Source organism: Propithecus coquereli, unplaced genomic scaffold, assembly GCF_000956105.1.
Source record: "Propithecus coquereli isolate 6110/MARCELLA unplaced genomic scaffold, Pcoq_1.0 Scaffold4, whole genome shotgun sequence".
Classification (NCBI taxonomy): Eukaryota; Metazoa; Chordata; class Mammalia; order Primates; family Indriidae; genus Propithecus; species Propithecus coquereli.
In genome coordinates, this window is record NW_012149729.1 from 878492 (window position 1) to 905206 (window position 26715).

Sequence of the window (26715 nt, forward strand, 5' to 3'; positions counted from 1 at the left end):
GGCGAGGAACACAAGGGAGCGCGTCTCTTCTCCCAAAATTTCCGCCTCCAGTGTGCAGGCCTTTTTGACTAGGGGCTTGAGCGTCCCGCTTCCGCGCCCACCTGGGTCTTCACAGACGCTTCGTAAAGGTGTGCGCCCGCAGAAGGGAGGCCGGCTGCTCAGAGGCAGAGACGAACCTACATCCTCTCTTCAAGCAGCTGTTGCTGGGTCCGAGTATCCATCCCACCAGGCGAGAGGCCAGAGGCCGAGGCCGCCGTCGCAGACCGCGGTTGCACCTCACCCGCGACCAGCGCCTCGGCCGGAAGGGGGCGGGGCCTCGAGCCGGCGCGGCGAGGCGCGCCTGGGGTGGTGGGTTCCTCTCGGCCCAGCGGCGCGTTTCCGGTACGCTCCCCCGCGTCCTCCGTGCTGTGGTCTCGTCCGCCCCCGCTGCCATGTTGGATTGTGCGGCCGCCGCCGCCGCCGCCGCCGCTGCGGGAGGGTTGGAGGAGGAGTTGAGAGTTTAGCGCAGTCGCCGGAGTGCGAGGACAACGACCATCCGGCACGAACCTAACCGGGCGGGAGCTGGGAGCTTCCCTTTCTCAGCTTCTCCCTCCCTCGGCGTCCTTCTCCCCGCGCCGGAGGAGCCGCGGGATGCTGCGCCTCTGACCCCGTTCCTCCCCGTCCCTGTCACCGAGAGGGGGAACGAGCGCTCGCCCACTCGCCGGAGCAGACGGCCCTGGACTCCCAGCCCGGCCGGCGAAACCATGAGCTCCGGCCAGCAGCAGCCGCCGCCGCCGCGGAGGGTCACCAACGTGGGGTCCCTGCTGTTGACCCCGCAGGAGAACGAGTCCCTCTTCACCTTCCTCGGCAAGAAATGTGTGGTCAGTGGCCAAGACCCGCGTCGCCACCCCTGATGTTACCTCACGGGCCCGGGCTTCGAGGCCGGGAAGTGGGAGTGGGGAAAGAGGCGGGAGCGGCGCGGGGAGGGTCCCGCAGCCGGCCAGGCCCTGTCGGCCCCGGCCCCGCGTCGGCGCCCTCGCCGTGGACCCTGGGTGCGTGCCGGGGCGGCCGGACGCCGCCTTCCCGAGCCGCTGGGGAACAAGGGAGTGTCACCTCCGCAGGCCTGCCCTGGAACCCAGTTTGTCCGGGCCCCCTTCCGCGTCCTTGCTGCTGGTTAAAACTTTACTTTCAGGCCACAAGGGGATTTTCTTCTTGCACAAGCTGCTTGATCTTAGCAAGTTGGCCCCTCTTCTGGCTCCCGCTTCACCTTCTACTTGATCTGGGGGTACTTTCCTTAACAATGCCCGGTTTGAGGAGTGGATAGATCTGATAATGAAGCGGACCATCGGTGGCTTTTAACCTCCCTTTAAAAAGATTCCAGGAGGGAATGAAGTCGAGTGCAGGTTTCTGGGCACTCTTCGGATCAGAGAAAGAGCAAGAAACGTTATTGCTCCCCGTTGCAGAGAAACAGGGTTTATTTCTCCAGCAATCTTGCCTAGGCCTGATTTCTCTTCTCCTCACTGATTTTTTTTTTTTTTCCTTGGTGGGAGGGGTGCTGCTCTCCCCGCAGCCATGCGCAAGGAAACCTCAGTCTCTGGTAGTTCTTGGCCTTTGGGGCCGAGAATGATTCTTAGGTTGGGGCTGTGTGGTGGATTCCAGCCCCAGATGGCTGGTTGGGAGCGAGCAGTTCTGCTGTGGGAAGGGGAATGTGTGTTGTTGACGGAAGCATTCATTACATTGGCTGCTGGCGCTTCTGGGGGTGGGGAGGTTCTGCTTCGCGGTGTAGGCCTTGTTGGGATCTTACTGAGGGTGACTAGCTTGAACTGTGGTTTGTTGAAATGCTGGCTGGGTCCCTTTCTTCCCTCTTTGCTTGCTAGCACCTGCAGAATATATACCACTGGAACCCAGGAAACACCTACGAAAATTTCAACAGAGCAGTCCCATTTTATAACTTAGCAATGTTAGGTAAACCAGACCAGATTACACCTGTTTTTTGAAGAAGCTAGAATTAGACAATCTCTGGAAAGTTACTGGATTAATTGTTAACTTTATATGCGTCTACCCTTTGTATCTTGTGTCATCTAGTTGGGAGATTGAATCGTTCCCTTCAATTTCAGGTGTGTTTCATATTTCAGAATTTAGACTTTAAAGAACATTGAGTTTACTGATTAGAAGAATGAAACAAGAGGGGTGGCTCAAAATCAGAGTTTAGGGTAACAACTTTAAAGATAAGGAAGTCACTCCTCGTCTTCCCCCACACACTTTTTTAAATAAATGAGAAAACTGAGCCAATGAGCAGCAAGTCACACAGCAATTTAGTAATGTAACCAGAACTAGAAAACCGGACTCCTGATGCCTAGTCTTGTTATACTTCTCATTACATCATGATGTTTCAGAAGAGTTTTTTTTCTTATTATTGATTTATTTCTAAAAGTAATATTAAAGTCACTTTTTTCACCAAAAACTAAAATAATTAAAATATAAGATTCTTAAAGCAGCGTTAATTTTTTGCATATTTTCAGCTTTGGAAACTCTCCAGCACTTTGAATGTTAGTTCCTTGAAATGAAAAAAAAAAATTCAGTTTTGTTGGTTTATGTAATAAATAGCAAATGTATTTGCTATGTAATCTGTATCAAAAAGGAAGTAGAGATTTTATGTTTTACATACCAGACACATTATTTTAGGAAAGATGTTACATTTATACACTTATATACTGATTGCTGTGTGCTTACCTATAGTATTTACTGGTTTCAGAAGATAATAGATATAGGAGAACACTGTGATAAAGATACCATTGTGTATTGGTTAGCATAAGCAAATTGCCAAATAGGCTGTCAGTATTCAGTGCTCATTTCTTTTTCTTGTCTATTATTAATCAGCTCTGCCTTTTGAATTTCTGTCATTTAAAACCACACTGTTAAAGTGTCTCTTCTTGTGGAATGAGATTATTTTGGAGATTAACTTTAAAATTTGAAGTCCCCAGTTAATAGAGAGTAAAAGAAGAATGATATTTTAATTTGGGGGAATAAATTTTCCCCCCTTTGCTTACTATGCAGTCTTTTGTAGTTTAAAACAATACTGAGATAAATAGTCTCATAGTAAACCCAGCAATAAGATTTGCAGGTCAGACCAAATATATACCTCTATCTGAGAATTTAAGAAACAAAAGAGAAGTGGTTACAGTCGCAACTCTGGAGGGGTTTCATTTCTTCTTTCATCCAACAAACATTTATTGAGTAACTAAATTTTGAGGTCAGAATCAGGGAAGGTTGATACTTGCCCTCAGGGAGCTTACCAGGTCTAAAAAGGGAAACAAATATGTAAAATGATGAGTAAGTCAGTACTTCAGAGTGATGTGTAAGAGGCTGGATGTCACAATGGAAGATACCTTGGCTTTGTAATAAGCAAACAGCAAACATAGGGTCAAACTCAGGGTCACTTTGGACAAGTTTCTCAACCTTTCTGTCCTAGGTTTGATTTTTTCATCTGTAAAATAGGGATACTGTCTCATGGGGTGGTTGTGTGGATTAGGACTGTGTGTAAATATGTGGAAACTATTTTTATAAAGGTTTAGGTTAGGAGATCAAAGGAGAGGATGGTGGGAGAGAGGATGAGTAAAACCTTTTTAGAATGGGTGACACCTGAATATTTAAGATTACTAGGTATTCCTCAGGTGAATGAAAGGTACGAAACAGCTTGGAAAGTTGGGAAACCTACTAACAGTTTGTTACAGAACAAGGAGGGTTTCTGCTTGGGTTCTCAAATTTAGGTATGCATTGGAATCATTGTAGAAATTATTAGAAATGTATATGTGTAGGCCCAATTCCTAGATAATATTTAGGTTCACTGGGTCTGAGGTGGGCCTTAGACATTTTTATTTTTAGCAAGCTTGACAGATTCTAACATATCCTAGTTTGACAACCACTGCTGAAGTCTACTGTTTTGTGAGAGGGTAATCCTCGAGCACATAGGAAATCTTTGGTCTATATTTTGTGAGTTAAAGTTAAGTTAAAACAAGCTGTTTTTGTACAGAATTTCTCTGACCCCTTAAGATATCAATGTGCATTTCATAGCTGTAAGAGGGAAATACACTTGAGGAAGTATTGCACTAGTTAGTGGGTAACCACAATATCAGATTGACTTTTAGAAAGTTTTACAGGGAATGTTAAAGGCAGTATATAGAAGGTGAGTTGAGGATTGTGAGAGTGGAGGCAAAGAAGATCAGATAGGTGTTTACAGTACTGCACATGAAATATGATGAGGGCCTGAATTAAGGCATTACTGGTGGGAATTCAAGGACAATTAAAAGGTCTGCAGCAGAACTTAGTCCCAGTTAGACATAGAAGGTGAGGCAGGGAATTTCGCTAAAAATGTGCATTATAACCACCTGCAGAAAAAGTATTCAGAAATCTACATATCTCATTAACTGGAAATATTCCTAGATGTTAATGAGACTCTGGATTGGTGATTGGTTTTCATCGAGGAAGCGAATCTTCAGTAAATCTATTGCGCCATAGTGTTTAGAAACATTTTGTAGAAATTGAGGTTTCATTTAAAGTTACATGTAATGTGTGAATATATGTTATGTGCTTTGACATAAAGTAAATAGTTCTGATGCCACTGATTAGCTGGTAGTGTTATAATAGGAGAACAGTTTTCTACAGAGCCACCTCTGGTCTAAATGGATTGGGGTTGATAATGTTGTTGACCATTACATTTCCCTGCTATACTCACCTGGCTTGTTTTTTCCATAGTTAATGATACTTAAGAGGGCATTTTTATTAGTCAGCTTAATCTTCATTTCTTTTAATTTTTTAGCACTTGTTTTAAATTATATTATCTAGTTAGTTTTTTTGTTTGTTTCCCCACGTTATATATAATTATGGGAGATAGACGTATGCCTAGGTAGTCTATAATTTTTATAACATCTAGCACACAGATCGGTGAATACTTATTGATTGAATAATTATACTTGCTCCCTTGTTTGTTCCTTAGGAGGTCATTCAACATTTCTCATTGCTTGATCAGGTTGTTAAACCTTTAGTTTCTAATGCAGATGGTATCTGGACTTTAATCTTTGTTTATCAGGAGAACAAAATGGTTTAATTCTGTTGCTTAACTAATATAGGTGGCACAGTATGTTGTTTCTGTTCTAAATCAGACCTTTTAGATAGTGATTCCATATAGGGGGAGAAATGTGCTTAGAGGGATCATGGTCTTGCATGATGATGGCCTGAATAAGGCACAGCTGGTGGGAAGTTAGGGCTGGGAATGTAGTTCACCTTGAGTCATGAGGAAAGAGAAAAAGGTTAAAATTACTGGATTTGGAATATACAAAGGTGAGAAGGTACTCTTGTCTAGTATAGAGGAAAAGAGCATAAAAGTGTATGTAATATAGGGTGGACTATAAGCACAAGGAGAGATTCAGAAGAGTCCAGCAGGACTGGGTTATAAGTCCTGTTTCTAGTTATTCTTAGCTTTATAGTGTAGGTGCATTTCTTAACCAGTCTGAGCCTTAATGTCTAGATTTGTAAAATGGGCTTAGTCAAGGATTTCAAAGAATAATGCAATAATTATGTAATTATGTACTTAGAGTACATGGCACTTACAGAGTGTTCTAGGAGTTTGGAAAAGCATATGCAAGAAAGTTGTTAATAATATTCAGTACTCAGTTTAGATTTCCTGTTGCTGGCAGGGAGGATTTAGAGTAAAATTTTGAACTCTGTTATAATATTGTTTTGATTTAGGTAAATCAGTTCGTAACAATTTTGTTTAAAGTCAGTTAATTATAGGACATGTAAATTAAAAGTTAAGGAGCAGTTTGAATAAGTCTCTTGGGGGAGTTTCTGGGCAGTCAGAGCCTCCCTGGCTGCTGAGTGAAGAGGAAGAAAGGGGTACTGATGAAAAGAGTTAGGAGTTCTGGATTTTAGTCCATGCTTTGCTACCATTAATACCAAGAGACAGCAGAACCTCAGACAGAACTTTTCTGAAACACAATTGGATGCCTAAATTAGGCATTTCTGCTTCCATTTTAGATGCGAAGGGCTAGGTTTTATCTTTTACTGTTAATATCTTTCTTGCTTTCTCAACCTCTGTTCTTGTTGTGGTCTGGATATTAGAATTATTGAAGGAAAAAATCTGACTGGGCTCTCTCTTCTTCCCACGCCTCTGGAATTCTGCTACTCCCTTTTTGGCTCTCTCTCTCTTTTTGTTGTGGACAGTTTTAGGGATTTTATTTAAAATAACACTTTTTTAAAAGTTATCTTTTATGTAACGTAAAAATGGTATCTGTGAATAATGTCACATTGTCAAGTTTAGAAATGAAATGAAATCTCTTGCTTAGAAGCAGATTTGACTAGGAAATTCAAGATTCTCCACGTGGTATATAATCGGAGCATGCTTAAGTGTTGGCTGAAGTACAGAGTAGGGTTCCACTTGTGCTGCTGAACAGCTTCTACCATGTACATCAGTATTCTAGTCTTCTGAAATATGATTTTTTAAAGTCTGTGTAAAAAGGAGTAAGGGTAAGATTTTTCCAAATGAACATGTGCTTGTAATTGTTTCACTTCTATCCATATTCCATAGATTTTTTATGAATAATTTTAATGGAAGTGTGATGGTAGCTTGTTTTAGTTTTAAGTAGAAAAAGTAAATTTTAACAGCAGATATAGTTGAGCTTTTTAAAGTTCTGTCTAGAAGTAATATTATACCTTTTTTCCCCTAGATAAGAAACCCAGCATTATTAATAGAGTTCACTTTTACTGTAAAATTTCTGGAAACAAAATAAGTCCGTATATTCTTATTCACAGTAATAGAATATACATTGTTAATTATAAATATAATTCTCATTGATATGTGAACAATCTAGTATTTTAAAGTACAGTAAGTCCTTAACATTGATAGGTTCTTGGAAACTTGACTTTAAGTGAAAGGATGTATAATGCAACCAGTTTTACCATAGACTAATTGATACAAACAAAAATTAAGTTCCTACAGCATATTTCTAGTTACAAAAACATCACCAAACTTCTAAGTAAAGACCAAAACAGTTCTAATATTAAACACCAAAATAAATGTGAGCTATACATACGTTAAGAAAGATTAATAAAAACAAGGAAATTATTTACCCAGTTTTTCCAGTTCAGGGTCACGGGGGGCCTGAGCCTATCCCAGCAGCTTAGGTTGCGAGATGAGAACCAACCCTGGACAGGACACCATTCCATTGCAGAGTACAGTAGCTCCTGGGACAATGTAGACACAAAAACGAACCTAATGTGCACGTCTTTGGGATGTGGGAAGAAATCTGAATACCTGGAGAAAACCTGTGCAAACATGGAGAGTGTGTGTAAACTCCACACAGACAGTGGCCCTGGCTGGGGATCTTTTTTTTTTTCTCTCTCATCAGTGTTACAAGGAAAGGATGTTGAATAAGATGACGTTATTAGAGGACCTGCTGTGTTAAGTATTGTTTAGTAATTAGAAGATATTTGGCATATTTAACTGCATTCATGAATGTATAACAAAAAATAAACCCTATTTTTATTTATTTCATCTATGTTAATATTCTCAGAAGTATTAGAAGGTTGCACCACCCTAACAACAATATAGGAGAGTGAAATTAATTAGAAAACATCATTTTCTCTTTGGAGTTAATGTGTTGTAGAGGAATTGTGACCCTTTTTGAAAGAGACCAAATAATTGAACGTAGAGTGGTGTAAATCTAGAAAAGCCCCCTTTAGAAAATAGGATCAAATGAAAGATCCGTAGTAACGTCATATTTCAATTACTATGACTTCCTGTTAGTTTAATTGGTTTTTGCTGTGGTTTGATTGTGTCCCCCCCAAAGTTCATGTGTTAGAAACTTAATCGCTAGTGTTGAGGGGTGGGACTTTAAGAGGTGATTAGGTCATAAGGGTTCTGCCATCTTGAATGGATTAATGCTGTTATTGTGGGAGCGGATTAGTTTTTCAGGGAGTGAGTTCTTGATAAAAAGGTGAGTTTGGGTCCCTTCTTGTCATATGTTCTTTTGCCCTTCCACCATGGAATGATACAACAAGAAGGCCCTTGCCAGATGGTGGGCCCCTTGACCTTGGATTCCCCAGCCTCCAGAACTGTAAGAAATAAATCTCTGTTCTTTATAAATTACCCTGTCTCCGGTATTCTGTTATAGTACCACAAAATGAACTATTAATAAGACATTCTCAATATCCTTGGCTTCTTGGTTCCTCTGCCATAGTGATTTTTTCAACTTATTATTACTGTTTTTTAAAATGAGAGACAGACTCTCATGTTGCCCAAGTTGAAGTGAAGCGGCTGTTCAACAGCCATGATCATAGCACTCTGAAGCCTCGAACTCCTGTCCTCAAGCCATCCTCCCACCTCAGCCTCCCAAGTACGTAGGACGACAGGTGCACGTCACTGCACTTAAACTTATTTTTAATTTGACCCGAAGATTTACTATAGAAATCCATCTCTGTAAAAGAGTACTCATTAAAGACCAGCTAAATTGAAGCAAAGAGGAATGTGAAAGACATCTAGGAATATAAGATGCTGTTAAAAATGATATGAGGAGATTTATAGTATCACAAGGCAAATACACAGACACTTTAGGACAGTGAAATGTTTTTCAAGTTTCATTTTAAAGTTAAACTTTTAGATTTGAAGAAGCTAAAACTATTTAGAGATGAAGTTGTTTATTATTCCTGTGGGTCCAAAACAAAACATTTTTTAAGTGAAGTGCTCTCTAAAGTGTGGTCAATTACCTAAATATCTAAGAAATCTCCCTATTAGTAAAGGAGCTGTTTTTTTTGTTTGTTTTTTTCTCCTCTGGCCAGGGCTAGAGTGCCCTGGTGTCAGCCTAGCTCACAGCAACCTCACAACTCCTGGGCTCAAGCAATCCTCCTGCTTCAGCCTCCTGAGTAGCTGGGACTACAGGCTCATGCCACCACGTCAGGCTAATTTGTTTCTATTTTTCGTAGAGACTGTTTCTCCTTGCAGTCCTCTTTTGCTTAGACTGGCCTGAAACTCCTGACCTCAAGTGATCTTCCAGCCTTGGCCTGGCCTCCCAGAGTGCTAGGATTACAGGCATGAGCCATTGCGCCAGGCCTCTCATGCTTTTTTTAAGAACATTTTTTTTAATTATGTAGACTTTTAAACATATACAAAGTAGAATAGTATATGGAACTACATACACCTATTACCCAGCTTCAGCGGGTTTCAACTCATGGCCAGTCCTGTTTGTTCTCTCTCTCTACCTACTTTTCCTTTTCCTGTATTATTTTAAATCAAATCCCAGGCATCATATTTTTTCCTCTTGATCAGCGTGACCAGAGGTTTATAAATTTTTTTGATTGCCTACAAGAACCAGCTTTTAGTTTCATTGATTGCTGTTTTTTTATTTTACTGATTTCTGCTCTGCTCTTTGTTATTTCCTTCTGCTTGCTTCACTTTTGTGTTTCCCCCCCTAGTTTTTCTTCAGGTGGTAACTACCGATATAATTGAGACCTTTTTTCTTTTTCTAATATAGATATTTAGTGCTATACATTTTATCCTAAGTATTGCTGTAGGGGCATCCCATGTATTGGATATTGTGTGTTTTCATTTTCATTTAATTTAAATGGGTTTTTTTTAAAGTGTGAAATTCAGTGTCTAAACATTTGGGGATTTTCCAGATATCTTTTCATTACTGACTTCTGACTTCATTCCATTGTTGCTGAACATATAAGTCCTTTTTATTGAACAGTGTTTTTATAGCCCAGAATATGGTCTAAATGGATTTTCCAGATGCACTTTAAATGGTGTATATCACTGTTGGGCAGAATGTGTTCTGCAAGTATTATATCAAGTTGATCAGTAGTTTTGTTCAAGTCTTCTTTATCCTTGCTGATTTTCTGTCAGCTTACTCTTATCAGTTATTGAGAGAGAGGTGTCAAATTCTTTGACTATCATTATGAATGAGTCTCTTTCTCCTTGCAGTTCTGTCAGCTTTCACTTCATATGTTTTGAACCTCTTTATTGGGTATAGACATTTATAATTGTTATGTCCTCTTGATGAATTGACTCTCTCATTATTGTGAAATGACCTCCCTCATTCCTGATATACTGTGCCCCGAAATCAAGTTTGCCTGACATTAATATAGCCACTACACCTTTCTTTTCATTGGTGTCATCATCTTTTTGCATTCTTTTACTTTTCATTTCTTTGTGCCTTTATACTGAAAATGGGTTTCATGTGTGCAGCACATAGTTAGAGCTTGCTTTTTAAATCTAACCTGACAATATCCGCCTTTTAATATGGTTGTTTAGACTATTTACATTTAATGTGATTTTTGAGTTTAGATCTACCATCTATTTGTTTTCTATTCGTCTTTTTTGTTTTCTTTTTCCTTCTTTTTTTTTTTTTTGCCTTTCTTTGGATTGCCTCTATCTCATTTTAATCTTTTAATGAGTTACAACTCTATTTTGTTGTTTTCTGACTTGTTTTAGGAGGTACAGTACATATCTTTAACTTATCACAGTCTACTTTCATGGGCTATTACTGCACATTTGGTAGCATAGTTCCATTTCTTCCCTCTAGGTTATTAGGCTATATTGTTGCCATGTATTTTACTTCTACAAATGTTATAAGCTGTAATATATTGTTACTGTTTTTCCCCTAAAGATTCAATTGTCTTTTAAAGAGATTTATATAGTAAGAAAAACAGCCTTATATTTATCCACTTGGTTATTTATCATTTCTGGTGCCCTTAATTCCTTTGTAGAGATCTAGATTTCTCTCTGGTATCATTTTCTTTGAGTGGAAAGTATTTTTTTTTTCCTTTCTTTTTAAACATCTTTTGTAGTACAGGTCTCTTGCTGATAAATTCTTTTGGCTTTGTATTTGTGAAAGAGTCTATATTTTACCCTGATTCTTGAAAGACACTTTCACTGGGTATAGAATGTTAGGTTGATAGTTTTTTTCTTTCTGTTTTTTAAAGATGTTGCTTCAGCATCTTCCAGTTTGTATTATTTCTGACAGGAAACCTGCTATTGTCCTTTTTTTTTCATCTCGTGTACATAATGTACCTCTTTTTTTCCTCTGACTGTTTTTTAAATTTTTTTCTTCATTACTGGTTTTAAGGGATCTGATTATGATGTGCCTTTGTGTAGTTTTCTTATTGTTTCTTGAGCTTGGATCCATGAGTTTATAATAAGTTTACACCAAGTTTGAAAATTTTTCAGACTTTTTTTATTTACATATCTACTCTCCTTTCCCCTGGCCCTGCTGGACTTGTGTGCCACATGTATCAGATTACTTGAAGTTGTCCCACAACTCACTGCTGCATGGGTCTTTTCTTTTTCTTCTGTCTTTTTCTCTCTATATTTCTTTTGGATAGCAGTTGTTGCTATGTCTTTAAATTCAAAAATATTTTATCTACAATGTCTAAGCTACCATTAAAACCATCCACTTTATTTTTTTCATTTCAGACATTATTGTTTTTATTTGGAGAAGTTTGATTTGGGTTTTCTTAAAAATATGTATTCCATGTCTCTGTAACAGGTTCAGTCTTTGCTCTTTGCTGCAAGTTTTCCTCAGTTGTCTGCTTATTCTTGGCTGTTGGTTTATATTTATGTTTGAAGGACTGCTCGTTCAATATGGGTAGCTGGCTTGAATTTTTTAAATTAATAGACTTTATTTTTTATAGCAGTTTTAGGTTTATAGGAAAATTGTGCAGAAAGTACAGAGGGTTCCTATATACTCCATCTTCCCCCCCCACCCCCAGTTTTACCTATTATTATAATTTGCATTAGTATGGTAAATTTGTTACAGTTGATGAACCAATATTGATACATTGTTATTAACCTAAATCCATAGTTTATATTCAGTTTATGTCTTTGTATTGTTTTGTACAGATTGTGGTTTTTGGTTTCACAAGTGCATAATGTCATGTATCCACCATTGCAGTGTCATAGAGAGTAATGTAACTGCCCTAAAAATACCCTGTGCCCTACTTTTTCATCCCTCCCCTCTCCTGCTGAAACCCTGGCATCTACTGATTTTTTTTACATTCTCTGTAGTTTTGCCTTTTCCATAATGTTATATAATTGGAATCATACAGTATGTAGCCTTTACAGACTGGCTCCCTATTCCTGTTGTTCCCTATCCTCACCAACATGTGGTGTTATCAGTGGTGTTTTGGATTTTAGCCATTCTAATAGGTTTGTCATTGTATGTCATTGTTTTAATTTGCACTTCCCTCATGCCATATGATGTTGACCATCTTTTCATATGACTATTTGGCATGTATATGTTCTTCCTTTGTCTATTTTTTAATTAGGCTGTTTATTATTGTTGAGTTTTTTAAAGTTCTTTCTCTATTTTGGAATCAACTCCTTTATCAGATATGTGTTTTGCAAATATTTCCTCTCAGTCTGTGATTTGTCTTTTCATTTTTTTTTTATCAGAAAGGAAGTTTTTAATTTTAATGATGTCTAATTTTTCAATTTTTTCTTTCGTGGATTGATCATAGTTTTGGTGTTGTATCTAAAACATCGCTAACCCCAAGGTTGCCTCAATTTTCTCTTATTATCTCTTTTCGAAGTCTTACAGTTTGCATTTGACATTTAAATCTGTGATCCATTTTTTAGTTGGTCTGTGTAAGGTGCAAGGTCAGTGCCTAGATTTGATTTTTTTTTCTTTTTCTTTTCTTTTTGGCATGTGGATGTCTAGTCTTTCCATTTGTTGAAAAGGTAATTATCCTTTCTCCATTGGATCGTCTTTGCTCATTTGTCAAAGATCAGTTGACTGTGTTTGTATAGGTCTACTCTATTCTGTTCCACCAATCTATTTTGTCTATTTGTCTTTTGACAATACCACACTGCCTTGATTACTATAGCTTTATAGTAAGTCTTGAGGACAGGTAGTGTGAGCCTTCTGACATTGTTCTTATTCTTCAGCATTGTGTTGACTATTCTGGATCTTTTTCCGTTTCATATTCTTCAGTTTGTTGATATCTACAAAACAATAAGATTTTGATTGGAGTTCTGTTGAATCTTTAGATCCATTTGTGGAAAACCGACATCTTAACAGGATTGAGTTTTCCTATCCATGAACACGAACTCTCTCTCTACTTAAAGTTTTTGATTTCTTTCATCAGAATTTTGTAGTCATGTAGATCTTATACAAACCTGTAAGATTTATACGTAGGTATTTCTTTTGTTTGTACTAATGTAAATGGTGCTATGTTTTTAATTTCAAATTTTAATTGTTCATTGCTGGTACGTGGGAAAGCAATTGACTTTGTATATTAACCTTGTATCCTACAACCTTTCTGTAATAGCTTATTAATTCTTGGAAGTTTTTTGTTTCTTTGATTCTTTGGGATTTTCTACATAGACAATTACATCATCTGCAAGACGGTTTTATTTCTTTCCTCCCAGTGTGTATACATTTTGTTTTCTTACTGCATTAGCTAGGAGTTCTAGAATGGTGTCAAATAAAAGTGGTGAGGGGATATTCTTATTTTGGTACCAGTGTTAGGGGAGAAAGCATCTAGTTTTTCACCATTAAGTATGGTGTTAGCTGTAGATTATTTATAAATGTTCTTCATCTAGTTGTTCCCTTCTATTCTGAGAGTTTTTATCATGAATGGGTGTTGGATTTTGTCAAACCCTTTATGTGCATCTATTCATATGATTATATGGTTTTTCTTTAGCCTATTGATATGATTGATTACAGTAGTCGATTTTTGAGTGTGGAGCCAACCTTGCCTACCTGGAATAAATTCTGCTTGGTTATGATGTATAATATGTATAATTCTTATTATGTATTGTTGGATTCAATTTACTAATTTGTTTTTTGCACCTTTGTTTATGAGAGATAATGGTTTGTAATTTTCTCTTTTTGTTAGGTCTTTTTCTGGTTTCAGTATTAGCATAGTGCTGGCCTCCCAGAATGGTTATGGAGTGTTTCCTTTGCTTCTATTTCTGGAGGAGATTGTAAAGAATTTGTATCATTTATTCCTTAAATGTTTAGTAGAATGCACCAGAGAAACCAGTTTTGAAAGGTTATTAACCTTTTGAAGTTTATTAATTATTGATTGAATTTCTCTAATAGTCATGGACCTATTCAGATTGTCTAGTTCTTTTGTGAATTTTGATTACATTATGTCTTTTTGGGAATTGGTCCATTTTATCTAAATTATCAAATTTGTAGGCATAGAGTTCATAATACTGATTTGCTGTTCTTTTACTGTCTGTCTATGGGATCAGTAGCAATAGCCCTCTTGCATTGCTCAAGTCAGTAATTTGTATCTTCCCTCTTTTTTTGTTTTTTTGTTAGTCTGGTTAGAAATTGATCAATTTTATTGATTTTTTTTTTCATTTCTGTATTGATTTACTTTTAATTGCATTGATTTCTACTGTGATTTTTATTTTTTCTTTTCATCTGCTTAGTTTGGATTTAATTTGCTTTCTCTTTTTTAGCTTTCTAAGGTAGATGCTTAGGTCATTGATTTTAGATCCCTTATTCTTTTCTAGTACATTCAATGCTATACACTGTTTTTGCTGCGTCCCACAAATTTTGATGATTTGTTATTTTCATTTAGTTCAAAATACTTTAAAATTTCTTTTGAGACTTTGACTCATGTGTTATTTAGAAGTATATTTAGAAGTATTTTGGAATTTTCTAGCTGTCTTTCTGTCACTGATTTCTAATTTAATTCCATTGTGATCTGAGAGCATACTTTGTATGATTTCTATTCTTTTAAATTGGTTAGGGTGTGTTTTATCGCCCATGTGTGGTCTGTCTTGGTGATTGTTCTATGTGAGCTTGAGAAGAATGTGTATATTTTGCAGTTGTTAGATGAAGTATTCTATACATGTCAACAAGATCCAGTTGATTTGGTGATGTGTAGTTCAGCTATCAATATATCCTTACTGATTTTTTGCTTGCCAGATCTGTCAATTACTGATAGAGGGGTGTTGAAGTTTCTAACTAAAATGGTACATTTATCTATATTTGTCCTTGCAGTTCTGTGGGATTTTGCCTCATGTATTTTTACACTCTGTTGTTAAGCACATACACTTTATAGATTGTTATATCTTTTTGGGATATTGACACCTTTATCATTATGTGTGCCCTTCTTTATCCCTGATAATTTTGGGTTTTTTAACTCTGAAGCATGCTATGCCTGAAATTAATATAGCTACTCCAGCTTGCTTTCAATTTAGTGTTAGTATGATATATCTTTCTCTTGTCTCTTTGCTTTTAATTTATTTATGTGTCTTTATATTTTAAGTGGGTTTCTTGTAGACGCTATAGTTGGATCTTTTTTAAAAATCTATTCTGACAGTCTTTGTCTTTTAATTGGTGTATTTAAGAGTATTCATATATAAGGTGATTATTAATATGGTTGGGTTAATATCAGCTGTATTTATAACTTTTTGTTGTCCTTGTTTTTTTTTTTTCATTCTTTTTCTGCTTCCTTTGGTTTTAATTCAAGATTTTATATGATTCCATTATCTCTCTTTTCTTAGCATATCAATTCTGTTTAAAATGTAGTGGTTGCCCTATAATATGCAGTATACATTTACAGCTAATTTAAGTTCAGTTTCAAATTACACTGTACTACTTCATGGGTAATGGAGGTACCTTATAACAGAGTATTCCCAAGTTCTTTCTCCCATCCCTTGTAACAGCAGTCCCAATCTTTTGGGCACCAGTGACCAGTTTCATAGAAGACAATTTTTCCATAGACCAGGGGTAGGGAGATGGTTTCGGGATGATTCCAAGTGCATGACCGTTGTGGAAACCTCTCTGCTAATGATAATGTATTTGCAGCCGCTCCCCAGCACTAGCATCACCTCCTCAGCTCCACCTTACGTCATCAGGCATTAGATTCTCATAAGGAGTGTGCAACCTAGATCCCTCGCATGCAGTTTATAGTGGGGGTTCGCGCTCCTGTGAGACCTTAATGCCACCACTGATCTGACAGGAGGCGGTGCTCAGGCATTGATGCGAGCGATGGGGAGTGGCTGTAAATACAGATGAAGCTTCACTCGCTTGCCTGCCGCTTGCCTGCTGTTGTGCGCCCCCATTCCTAACAGGCCACGGACCAGTACTGATCTGTAGCCCAGGGGTTGGGGACCCTAGCCTTATAACATTGCTGTCATTAATGTTACTTATCCAAAATTTATAATAACTAAATATGTTGTTGCTATTGTTATTTTAATCAAACTGTTACCTGTTAGATCAATTAAAAATAAGAAAAATAAAAGATTTTATTTACCTTCATTTATTCCTTCTCTAAAAATGTCTTTTATATATAATTGAGTTTCTGACCTATATCATTTTTCTTCTCTGGAGAACTTCTTACCATTTCTTACAAGGCAGGCCTACTGGTAACAAATTACTTCAGTTTTTGTTTGAGAAATTATTTCTCCTTCACTTTTGAAGGATAGTTTTGCTGGATATGGAATTTTAGGTTGGTAGATTTTTTTCTTTAAATATTTAAATATTTCATTCCACTGTCTTCTGTTTGCTTGGTTCCTAGAGAAGTCAAATGCAATTCTTATCCTTTTCCCTCCACAGGAGAAGAAAACTTCTCCAGTAGGAATTTTTAGGTTTATTTGAAGGCACACTGAATGAATTCTTAATTTTTTGAGCCTCCGTTTGATGCACCTAATGATTATGATCTTTTTCCTATTTTGAGAAAGACCTAGGAAAGTTTGAGAAGCTTTTTGACTCTTTATTTGATTAAAAGTACTCTGAATGATTATAATCTTATATTAAGGGGGCCCAAAGTAATGCTTATAAAATGTACCTATTCAGTAACTATTTATTGAATTTAACTGTCAGAAATTCACTATCAGAAAACCTGTAAATCAGGAATTGGTTTCATGCATACACTCACATACATACTGGAAGACTCGTTTTAATACTACATTTTAAATTGATTTTGTCATGTTGTATCTCTTTATTCCATAACCTTAGATCAACCTGTTCATTTCTAAAAACAAGAATCTTCCACAGAATGCTAGGAAGCAATTTGAAGGAATCCAAAAAATTATGTAATACACAGCTGTGAGACTTTAGAAAAAGCTCTAATAGTAGTCAAGTGACTTATTTAAAAAATATTTCTTTCTCATTAAAAATATAGTGCTCATTATTAAAGATTTAGTCCTGCAATGTCCAGTATATTACTTAGTAGCCATTAGCCACATATGGCTATTGAGCAATTGAAATGTGATTAATTCAAATTCAAATGTTTAGTAAGTATGAAATATACACTGGATTTCTAAGACGTAGTACAAAAAAAGGATGTAAACTGTTTCATTAATATTTTAATATTGATTACATGTTGAAATAGTGGTTTTTATGTATTCAGTTAAATAAAATTTCTTAAAATTAGTTTCACTTTTTATTTATATATTGGCTACTAAAAATTTGAAATTGCTTATTTGGCTCACATTATATTTCTTTTTGATAGTTCCGGCTACACAGTTCACAGAGTAATAATGATAATAGTGAAAATCGTCTATAAACTCCATTATCCAGAAATTACACTTATTAATGTTTTTGTCCAAATCCTTCTAGGTTTTGTTTTGCATGAACTATTGAATGATGATAACACACATAATGTAGTTACTCTCAGCAGACACACCTCCACAGGCACAGACATGAATTTTTTATGGACACTTGTTTCATGTCAGTGAGTATATCACTATCAGTGGACACGTTATATGGATTCACCAATTTCCTTGGGATGGTTAGGGTTTTTTTTTCTCTTCCTCCCCTGCCAACGTAGTGTTGCAGGGTATATGTGTGTGTGTGTACACGTATTTTATCTGTCTTCACAGACTTGATCTGTTATTTTACAAAGATACTATGCAAGAAATAGGTTTGCTCAGTTAAAGGGTAATAAGCACTTTTTAAAATTTGATTTTTGCCTTGCCAAATTCTACTTTCCAATAATTTGTACCTTTTATAATGATAATCTAGTGTATTCTTTGTAGTTCTTAAAAGTACCCAATCCCCATGTAACATTTAACAAATATAAGTAGCCATATTTTTTGTATTTAATTTCATAAAAATTGTTCTGAATTTTAAAATATGATTTTTGAATGCTGGGCTTGATTTTTCTAAGTATTCTTTGAGATATCTCAATTTGAAAATGAAAGTGAATGAGTGAGAAGATGAATGTAATAATGTATTTTACAGTCAAGTTTATGTATTTCCCTTGTAAAGTGAGGTATTGTTTCTTTTCAAATAAAGCAAATAGGAAGGTTGCATTAATATTCATTGTTAATAGGAAATTTCTCCCTAAGTTATGTAGCTACCTTGAAACAAAATTGTGTCACATATAAGAAGTCAGTAGTGTTTCCTGGTTTGCTTTAACACTTCTTCACATGATACTTTTTTTCACTTAAAAATTAAATTATAATTTTTATACAATAAAATACACAGATTTTAAATATTAAGTTTGATGAATTTCGACAAGTGAGACACTGTATAACCAGCACTCTAGAAATAATATTTCTAATATCTGTAACACCTCAAAAGGATCCCGTGGGTCCCTATTAACCAATTACATCCTAATTCCTACCTCTCGCCCACTTTCCTCTCCACCCTTGGCAATTGCTTTCTGATTCATATCATTATGGCTTAGTTATGCTTGCTTTGGCCTCTTTCACTCAGAATGTTTTTGAGATTCATCTATGTTATTGTATACAGTGTTCCTTCTTTTTTATTGGTCAATAGTGTTTCATTGATGAATATTCCACAATTTGTTTGTATGTTTTCCTGTTGATGGAGATTTGAGTTGTTTCCAGTTTGGGGCTATTATGAATAAGGTTCCTGTGAATGTTTTTTTGGTGTGTGTGACACGTGTTTTTATTTCTTTTGGACAAACACCTAAGAGAGGAATTACATTGTCATTGGGAAGATGTATAGCTATCTTTATAAGAAACTTTCAGATAGTTCTCCAAGTGGCTGTACAATTTTTGCACTTCCACCAATAATGTATGAGACTTCCAGTTGCACCGTATTTTCTTCAACATTTTGTCTGGTCCTTTTGATTTTGGCCATTCTAATAGATATGAAATGGTATCTCAATGTGGTTTTTATTTACATTTCTTTGATGATTAATGATATTGAACACCTGTTCATGTGCTTACTGGTCATTTGCGTATCTTTGTTTTTTATGTAGTTTTTGTGTTCTTTTGTTCATATATACAGTGGTTATTTATTAATGATTTGTAGTAATGCTTTGTACATTCTGGACACAAGACTGTTGTTAGAGATAGGTACTTTAGATATTTTCTCCCAGTCTGTAGCTTGCATAATATTTTTAAAATGATGTTTTTTGATGGGCTAGATTTTTCAGTTTTGATAGGGACTAATTTATCATTTTTTTTTCTTTTCTAGAAAATGCTTTTTGTATTATAAGAAATCTTGGCCTATGCCAAGGTCACAGTGACAGTCTTCTGCTTCTTTTAGAAGCTTTGTACTCCTAGCTTTTTGTTTAGCTTTATGATTCATCTCTAATTTTTTTATGTGAAATTCATGTGAGATGATCATATGAATTTTTTTCTTTTCAGGTTCTTTTTTTATATGATTACTTATTTGATACTGTACCATTTGTTAAAAAGCCTTATCTTTCTTCATTGAATTCAGTTGGAGGCTTTTTCATAAGTTGGTTGACCATGTATGTTTGGATCTATTTCTGTGTTCTAACCTGTCCCATTAATTTGTTTTTCTGTCCTTAATGCTATTATAATATTGACTTTATTATTGTAGTTAAAATCAGGGTATGGTGAGCCAACTTTTTTTCTCTCTTCAAGATTGTTTTGGCTATTCTAGGTCCTTTGAATTTCCATCTAACTTTTAAAGTGAATGTGTAAAATTTCTTTCCTGAAGTCTGCTGGGATTTTGATTGGGATTGAATTAATCTGTTGATGCATTTGGGGAAAATGGATATTGTAACAATATTGAGTTTTTCAGTCTATGAAAATATCTCAATATTTACTTATTTCTAGGAATTTATTTTTCTATGCTATTATAAGTGATACTTTAAAATTTTATTTCTAATTGTGAATTGCTAACATATATAACTATACTGTATTTTGACCTTGTATCTTACACTGTTGCTAAATTCAATAATTCTAGTAGCTCTTCTTGCAAAAATTCTGTAGTTCTTTTTTGTATTTGTTTCCAAACCTGGCATTCTGTAGTATTTTTTTTATATACATAACCATGTCTTCTGTGGGTAATGCCAGTTTTACTTCTTTCTTGTCCCCTCTTTGTTCCTTTTTACTGTTCTTACCTTACTTATCTGGCTTGGACTTCTAATATTAATACAGTGTTGAATATAAATGGTAAGAATGGACATGCTAGCCTTGTTCTTGGTATGTGTGGGGAAAGCAGGATTTTTCACAAATGCCCTTTATCAGATTGAAGAAGTTCCCTTCTGTCTAGTTTGCTGAGAGCTTTAATCATGAACGAGTATTAACTTTTGTCACATTTTTCTGTATACGTTGAAATGATCATATGATATTTTTCTTCATTCTGTTAATGTAGTGAAGTACATGGATTTTAAAATGTTGAGCCAACCTTACATTCCTGAATTAAACCCCACTTGGTAATGATTATTCTTTTTTATGAATTGCTGTCTTTGACTTGCTAATATTTTGAATTTTCACCTCCATATTCATGAGGTATTTTGGTCTGAAATTTTCTTATAATAACTTTGTTTTATCAACAGGATTTTGCTAACAGGATTAATGATGGCTTTGTAGAACCTTTAAAATATATCCTTTAGATATCTAGCTAATATGTAATGGTGAAATTATGTTTGCTTTAAAACACTCATCTGTTTATCTTCCTTTCTTGCAACCAAAATTAGCTATTGGGGATTCTTATAGACTTAATGTGCAGTTAAAATTTTTGGTTTAGACAAGGAATTGATATTCCACCTCCGCCATTTAGAAGCCAGTGGGACATTTAATTTAAATATTTTTTTGCACTGAAACACAGTACAGTGGTTAACACAGGCTCTGCAGTAAGACACATTTGAGTTTATAACCCCGTTCCGTCAGTTGCTACCTCTTATGACAATGGGCAAGTTACTAAATCTGATTCAGTTTTACTTTCTCCATGTGCGAAGTTGGTTCCTTGTAGGGTTGATGTTAAATGAGAAAATACAAGTAAAGTTCTCAGCACTATGCTGATACAAGTATTTAATTCTAGATAGTTGATATTAATATTTTTATTTGGGACACTGGCGAGGAAAAAAGGCATATGAAAGGAAAGAAAAGAAAGTGGTTTGGTTTTCTTTTTTTAGAAATATATCCCAATATAAATTAAAATAGAAATATGTTTCACAGGGGTAAATTTCTTGTAAAATTACATGTGTTCTAATTGTTACATATCTTTACAGTTTTCAAATTACTCCTTTCCTCTCTTTAAAGATTGGCATCTTGAGTTTAGAAGTCCATGCCTTATATTTTCTTAGCACGGTAGTGATGGGCATACTTAATATTTATTGAGCAATTAACTAGAACATTACATTTATGTACAGTGGATGTGCCACAACAATGTATAATATAAAAGATGGAACACCATCTATGTTTAAGACTGACTTGAAAACCACAAAATTGTTCGGTTAACCAAATGTACTGGAAATTATTTCCTGCTTCTGTGCTCATCTGACTATTGGCCTTGATGTGCTTTGAAAATTAGTGGGGGGAGGACATTCTTTCAAAAAATGTATGCTGACTTTGGTATTGCTTTCTTTGTCCCCAAACTTTTACTCGCCTTTCTATGGGGGAAGATGTGGTGGAAGCAAATTCCTGTGGTTTGTGTCATTTAAAATATTAGGAATGGGGATGCATTAACAGAGGTTTTTCACCATGTCACATAAACATTTATGATGAATTGAAGTGCCAACAAGAAAATTGTCATTCTTCTAAAAAAAAAAATTTAATACCACAGATTAACAGTTTCTACGCTTCTGAAAAATTTATTTAAGATAATTTTGATATTGTAGCAATAATCAATATGATTCTAAGACAGATACCCCTTTCAGTTCAGCACATGAATGAGTGCAAAATGCATATAAATTCTGTGCTAGGGATTAAGGATACATAGTTGAAGAGTACGTGGCCCTGGTCTTTAGAAGGTGAACTGTGTATTGGTGAAGCAGACCCCTGCATAGGAGCCTATAACAAGGCATGCAATGATGAGTGCTTCATTAGATGTGTAAATAAAATATTATGGGAAAACATAGAGGGAGAAGTATTTGCTAGAGGAAATCAGGAAAAACTCGATCAAGAGAGTGATATTTGAACTACATGTATGGAGTTTGAAAAGTTTCCAACATGATATTCTTGCAGAGTAAACACCATGAGTTGAGAAAATATGGCATGTTTGTGGTGGGAGGACGGTCTGCAGATAATTTGAGTGCTATATCTGACATATATTGGGTTAATAGCAAGGGATGAGTATGAAAGTGTTTTTTTTTTTTTTTTTTGAGACAGAGTCTCACTCTGTTCCCCTGGCTAGAGTGAGTGCCGTGGTTTCAGCCTAGCTCACAGCAACCTCAAACTCCTGGGCTCAAGCGATCCTCCTGCCTCAGCCTCCTGAGTAGCTGGGACTACAGGCATGCGCCACCATGCCCGGCTGATTTTTTCTATATATATTTTTTTAGTTGTCCAGATAATTTCTTTCTATTTTTAGTAGAGACGGAGTCTCGCTCTTGCTCAGGCTAGTCTCGAACTCCTGACCTTGAGCGATCCACCCGCCTCGGCCTCCCAGAGTACTAGAATTAGACGTGAGCCACCGTGCCCGGCCAGTATGAAAGTGTTGATTGCCTCAAACTACAAAGAGCTTGAATCTTTGAAGAAGAGTTTGGACCTTATTTTTATCAAATAAGAACCTGTTACATTTTGAACATTAATTTATATATTAAAAGATAGTTGGCAAGAATTCATGAAGGAGAGAATGAGGCAGAGTCTTATCTTAGGGGGCTGTTACAATACTTCAGGCCAAAGCAAGGTATAAGTTTCAAATTTCATTTATATACTTGTATGTAATAGCATATACATATAATGCAAAAGTTTGTCATTTCTCATTGAATCCTATAAAAATATCAGAGATATGAGAATACACACAATATATCCTTTAAGAAGTGTATCGTTAGTTAAGGTTCTTTTTGTACAAATAATGTAAACTAGTTCTGGCTGGTTTAAGCAAAAAGGAATTTATTGACTACCAGAGGATCCCATGGAATCCAAAACAGAATTGAACAATAAAGCTTCAGGAACAGCAGGAGGTTGGGAAGCTCTGAGAAAAACATTAGGAATCAGTGGAACTTCTTTCCAGGCAGCTCCTCCTCCAACCCAGGAGTCTCAGTTTGGAATTCTAAATTCCTGGGAAAGGATCTTAATTTAATTTCATGAGCTTAGCACAGGTGCTTGTCCCTAGAGAGAAGATTGTAAGTCTCTAACATTGGAAGTATTGGGGGTGGGGAACAGGCAGTGCCTGCAAGATAGGTTTGTCATATGTGTACAAGCTAGAAAATTAATTTGATTTCTCACCGACCTAAACTTGTTTTAGATGCCATTGTATAAAATATTTACTCTCTACTGAAGTGCTTTTTCAGTTAGAATTGTGATCCCAGATTTGCAGATAGTAAAGGTGTGAGGATATCTTTCTTGTTTTTGGAAGCTTGGGCTTTTTTATGGTTCTCTTTATTTTAATTGACTAACTTACTGAAAATAAAAGAAATATTAATACTAGTCCTTTAATTATTAGCTTCTGTAAACTAGTGATAGAGCTTTAAAATGACCTTATTGGAAATATTGCAACTGATAAATCTGACGATATGAATATCATAATAATTAGCATTTAATAAGTACATGCAGTGCCAAACAATGTTCTCAGCACTTTATGCGTATTATTATTTCATTTAATCCTAATAACCCTTTTATGAAGGGACTGCTCAGAGCATTTTACATGTATTAACTAAATAAAGTTAGTAATATTATTCCCATTTTATAGATGAGAAAACAGGGATAGGGTAGTTTAATAATTGCTTAAAGTCACATAGCTAGTAAGTGGTGGAATCTATCCCAGAGTCTATGCTTTCAGTCATCAGACTGTTCATCCCTGGGACATCCCTGATTCTCTGCCCTCACCTGTGTCCAGTCAGAATTCAGGACTCCCTTCTCATCCTTCCCAGAGCACTTTGATTCTTGCTTTCACTTTGGTATTTATATCATACTTTTTTATAGTTATTTTTTTTACACGTCTCCTTTACTAGGTTATTAACTCCTTGAAGACGGGGACCATCTCTTAATTATCTATTTTTTGCACATAATATTTGTTAAATTGAATTAATGCCCTGTTCAAATTTAGTCTCTAAGTTAGCCAGACATTTTGTGAATAAATATGATTTTGTTAATTCATTTTATTGTGAACATTCCTTTGTATAATGATCTCAACTCCGACCTTCCCTTGACCTTATAAATTCCATATGTTGTTCTAAGAAAGTATTTGCATAAAATCTCTTCCCTAGGACTTCCCAGAGCATTATTGTCCAACAGAACATTTTATGATGCTGTCTACTGTAGTAGACACCTGTGGTTATTGAGCACTTATAGCTCATATGACTGAGGAAGTGAATTTTTAGCTTTATTTAAATAGCCACATGTGGTTAGGGCTACCTTATTAGGAAGTGCAGCTCCAGAGAGCAAAAAGAAAAGGAGTCCAGAACCTAACAGTTGTGTCTTACCTCCCTTCCACCGCCAGCCATCCAGATCTGGGGCTTGCCTGGAATGAACAGTAAAAGCGTGGAAAGCTTGTTTGACTTGAAGTGAAATCGTTCCCAAATAATTTAGACATTTTTAAAACTATAGAACATTTAAGTTACTAAATGTGTACATGGGATCTAAGGGTTACCTTTTCTATTTAAAGCAAAAATCATCAGCTTGTTGTTTCTGCCTTTACATTGCATAATGCAATTTTATAAAGTAGTATTATATAAAATCCTCACATTCTTTCCCCTCCTCCCCCGAGTTCTTGATTTATTAGGTGGTAAAGATGTTTTAAAAGAAAAATAACATGACGTACTTTTTCCTTTTAATACAGTCAGCTTCCTGTTCCTTCAAGGGGGGTGTCAATTGAATATCTAATTGTGTGTGTTCATTGAATTTCAGTAATAAGTGGAGTTAGTCAAATATATGTTGACTCAAACATTTTGAATAAAAGTTGGTTTTTGAAACTGGCTGTGTTAAGCTTTCTGAGGAAATATAAACCCTAGTTTATTAAATAAATAATTTATTCATCTTATTGACTAGCTCATTATTAATGTTTTACACTTTAATTTTAAGTCTCTTAAGTTATGAATAGGATATAAATCTTAAAAACAAAACTTGAGAAAGGTTTCTTGCCCTTTTATTTTTCGCCTGTCCAATTCTTATGTATAATGTATGGGAAAGTCTCAAATGTTGTTCTTAAAGTCCTTAGTTAAGTTGTATGTTGAATTTAAACTGTTTCTTGTTAAAAAAAAAAAAGTGCATATATTTTTACCCCATGCTTTCAGATCCTCATGTTTTGTTCATTTGCTTTCAGATTAACCTTACCTTTGCATGTTCTTCCCCCACCTTGATTGTATATGTCTAAGTTAAGCAATTTAATTATGCCTGTTTATGTAATATGTACCTATATCCCTGTGACTATCCTTAAATGATTGGATAATTAAGAGTTGCTGGATATAGAATAACAAATATGAAAGATAAAGCCAATTGAATTTTAAATCTGCTTATATTGATTAATCATGTTTAAGAGTTCAAAGGAGAAAGTTTGTGAAAGAAATCATAGACGTTGGCCTTCATTATAGACATAGGCTATCTCCCTATAGTAACCAACGTTTGTTTTTTATTACTTAAACCCCTTATAGCTACTGTAGTATGTTATTCAGCAATGTTCACTTTTAATTTTTAGGGGGAGGCTTAAAAGGTACTCAGAATTCTTTCTGAGTTACAGTTTCTAGGTCAGTAAGATGACCTTTTTTTTCCCCCAGAGTTACACCATATTGTAACTTGAATAGGTCTTTTTCTTCTCTTTGTATGTGTATTTTTCAAATCGATATTTAATTTTGGAAAAGCTAAAATAGTCACATGGTTTGTAAATGAAAAAGTATGAAAAGAAAATAGAATTCTCTTATATCTGATCCTACATTTGTCTTGTCATCCCTTCCCTGACAAAACCTGTAAACAGCTATGAACTGATACTAGTTTTGTCTCTTCTCAGACAATTCTGTGCATACTTAGGCAAACGCAAGTTATTTATTTTGTTCCTGCTGTTGTGTACAGATGTTACCATAGTCTACCTTTTGCATCTTGCCTTTTTTTCCACGTTAAGTGTATCTCATCCATCTTTCCTTAAAGGGCCTATTTTTTAAAGCAGCTATATAGTGTCATATTGTGTAGCTGAACTGTAGTTTATAAGTTAGTTGGTGTTTTCTTGGTGATCTAGAAAATTCCAGTTGCCTGAGTAATTTTGGATAATTTTAAGGTCTGAAGATTTGAATTAGTAAGCATAAGATTTAAAATACTTAATCGTTTGTTTTTTGCTTTTTAAGAGACAGGGTTTTGCTCTGTTGCCCAGGCTAGAGTGGAGTGCGGTGGCGTATTCACGCATCACTGCATTCTTGAACTCCTAGGCTCAAGTGATTCTCCCGCCTCAGCCTCTTGAG

At 35.9% G+C, this 26715-nt stretch overlaps 1 protein-coding gene across 1 annotated transcript in view; it reads left to right on the top strand.

The window, feature by feature from the left end:
• Nucleotides 1–341: 341 nt before the first annotated feature.
• Nucleotides 342–26715, top strand: part of WASL (Wiskott-Aldrich syndrome-like) — a 70698-nt gene continuing 44324 nt past the window's right edge. Inside the window, exon 1 of the mRNA XM_012652789.1 lies at nt 342–860. Within this exon, the coding sequence (XP_012508243.1) occupies nt 744–860 (117 nt within the window). The 5' untranslated portion in view covers nt 342–743. The remainder of the gene's footprint in view (nt 861–26715) is intronic.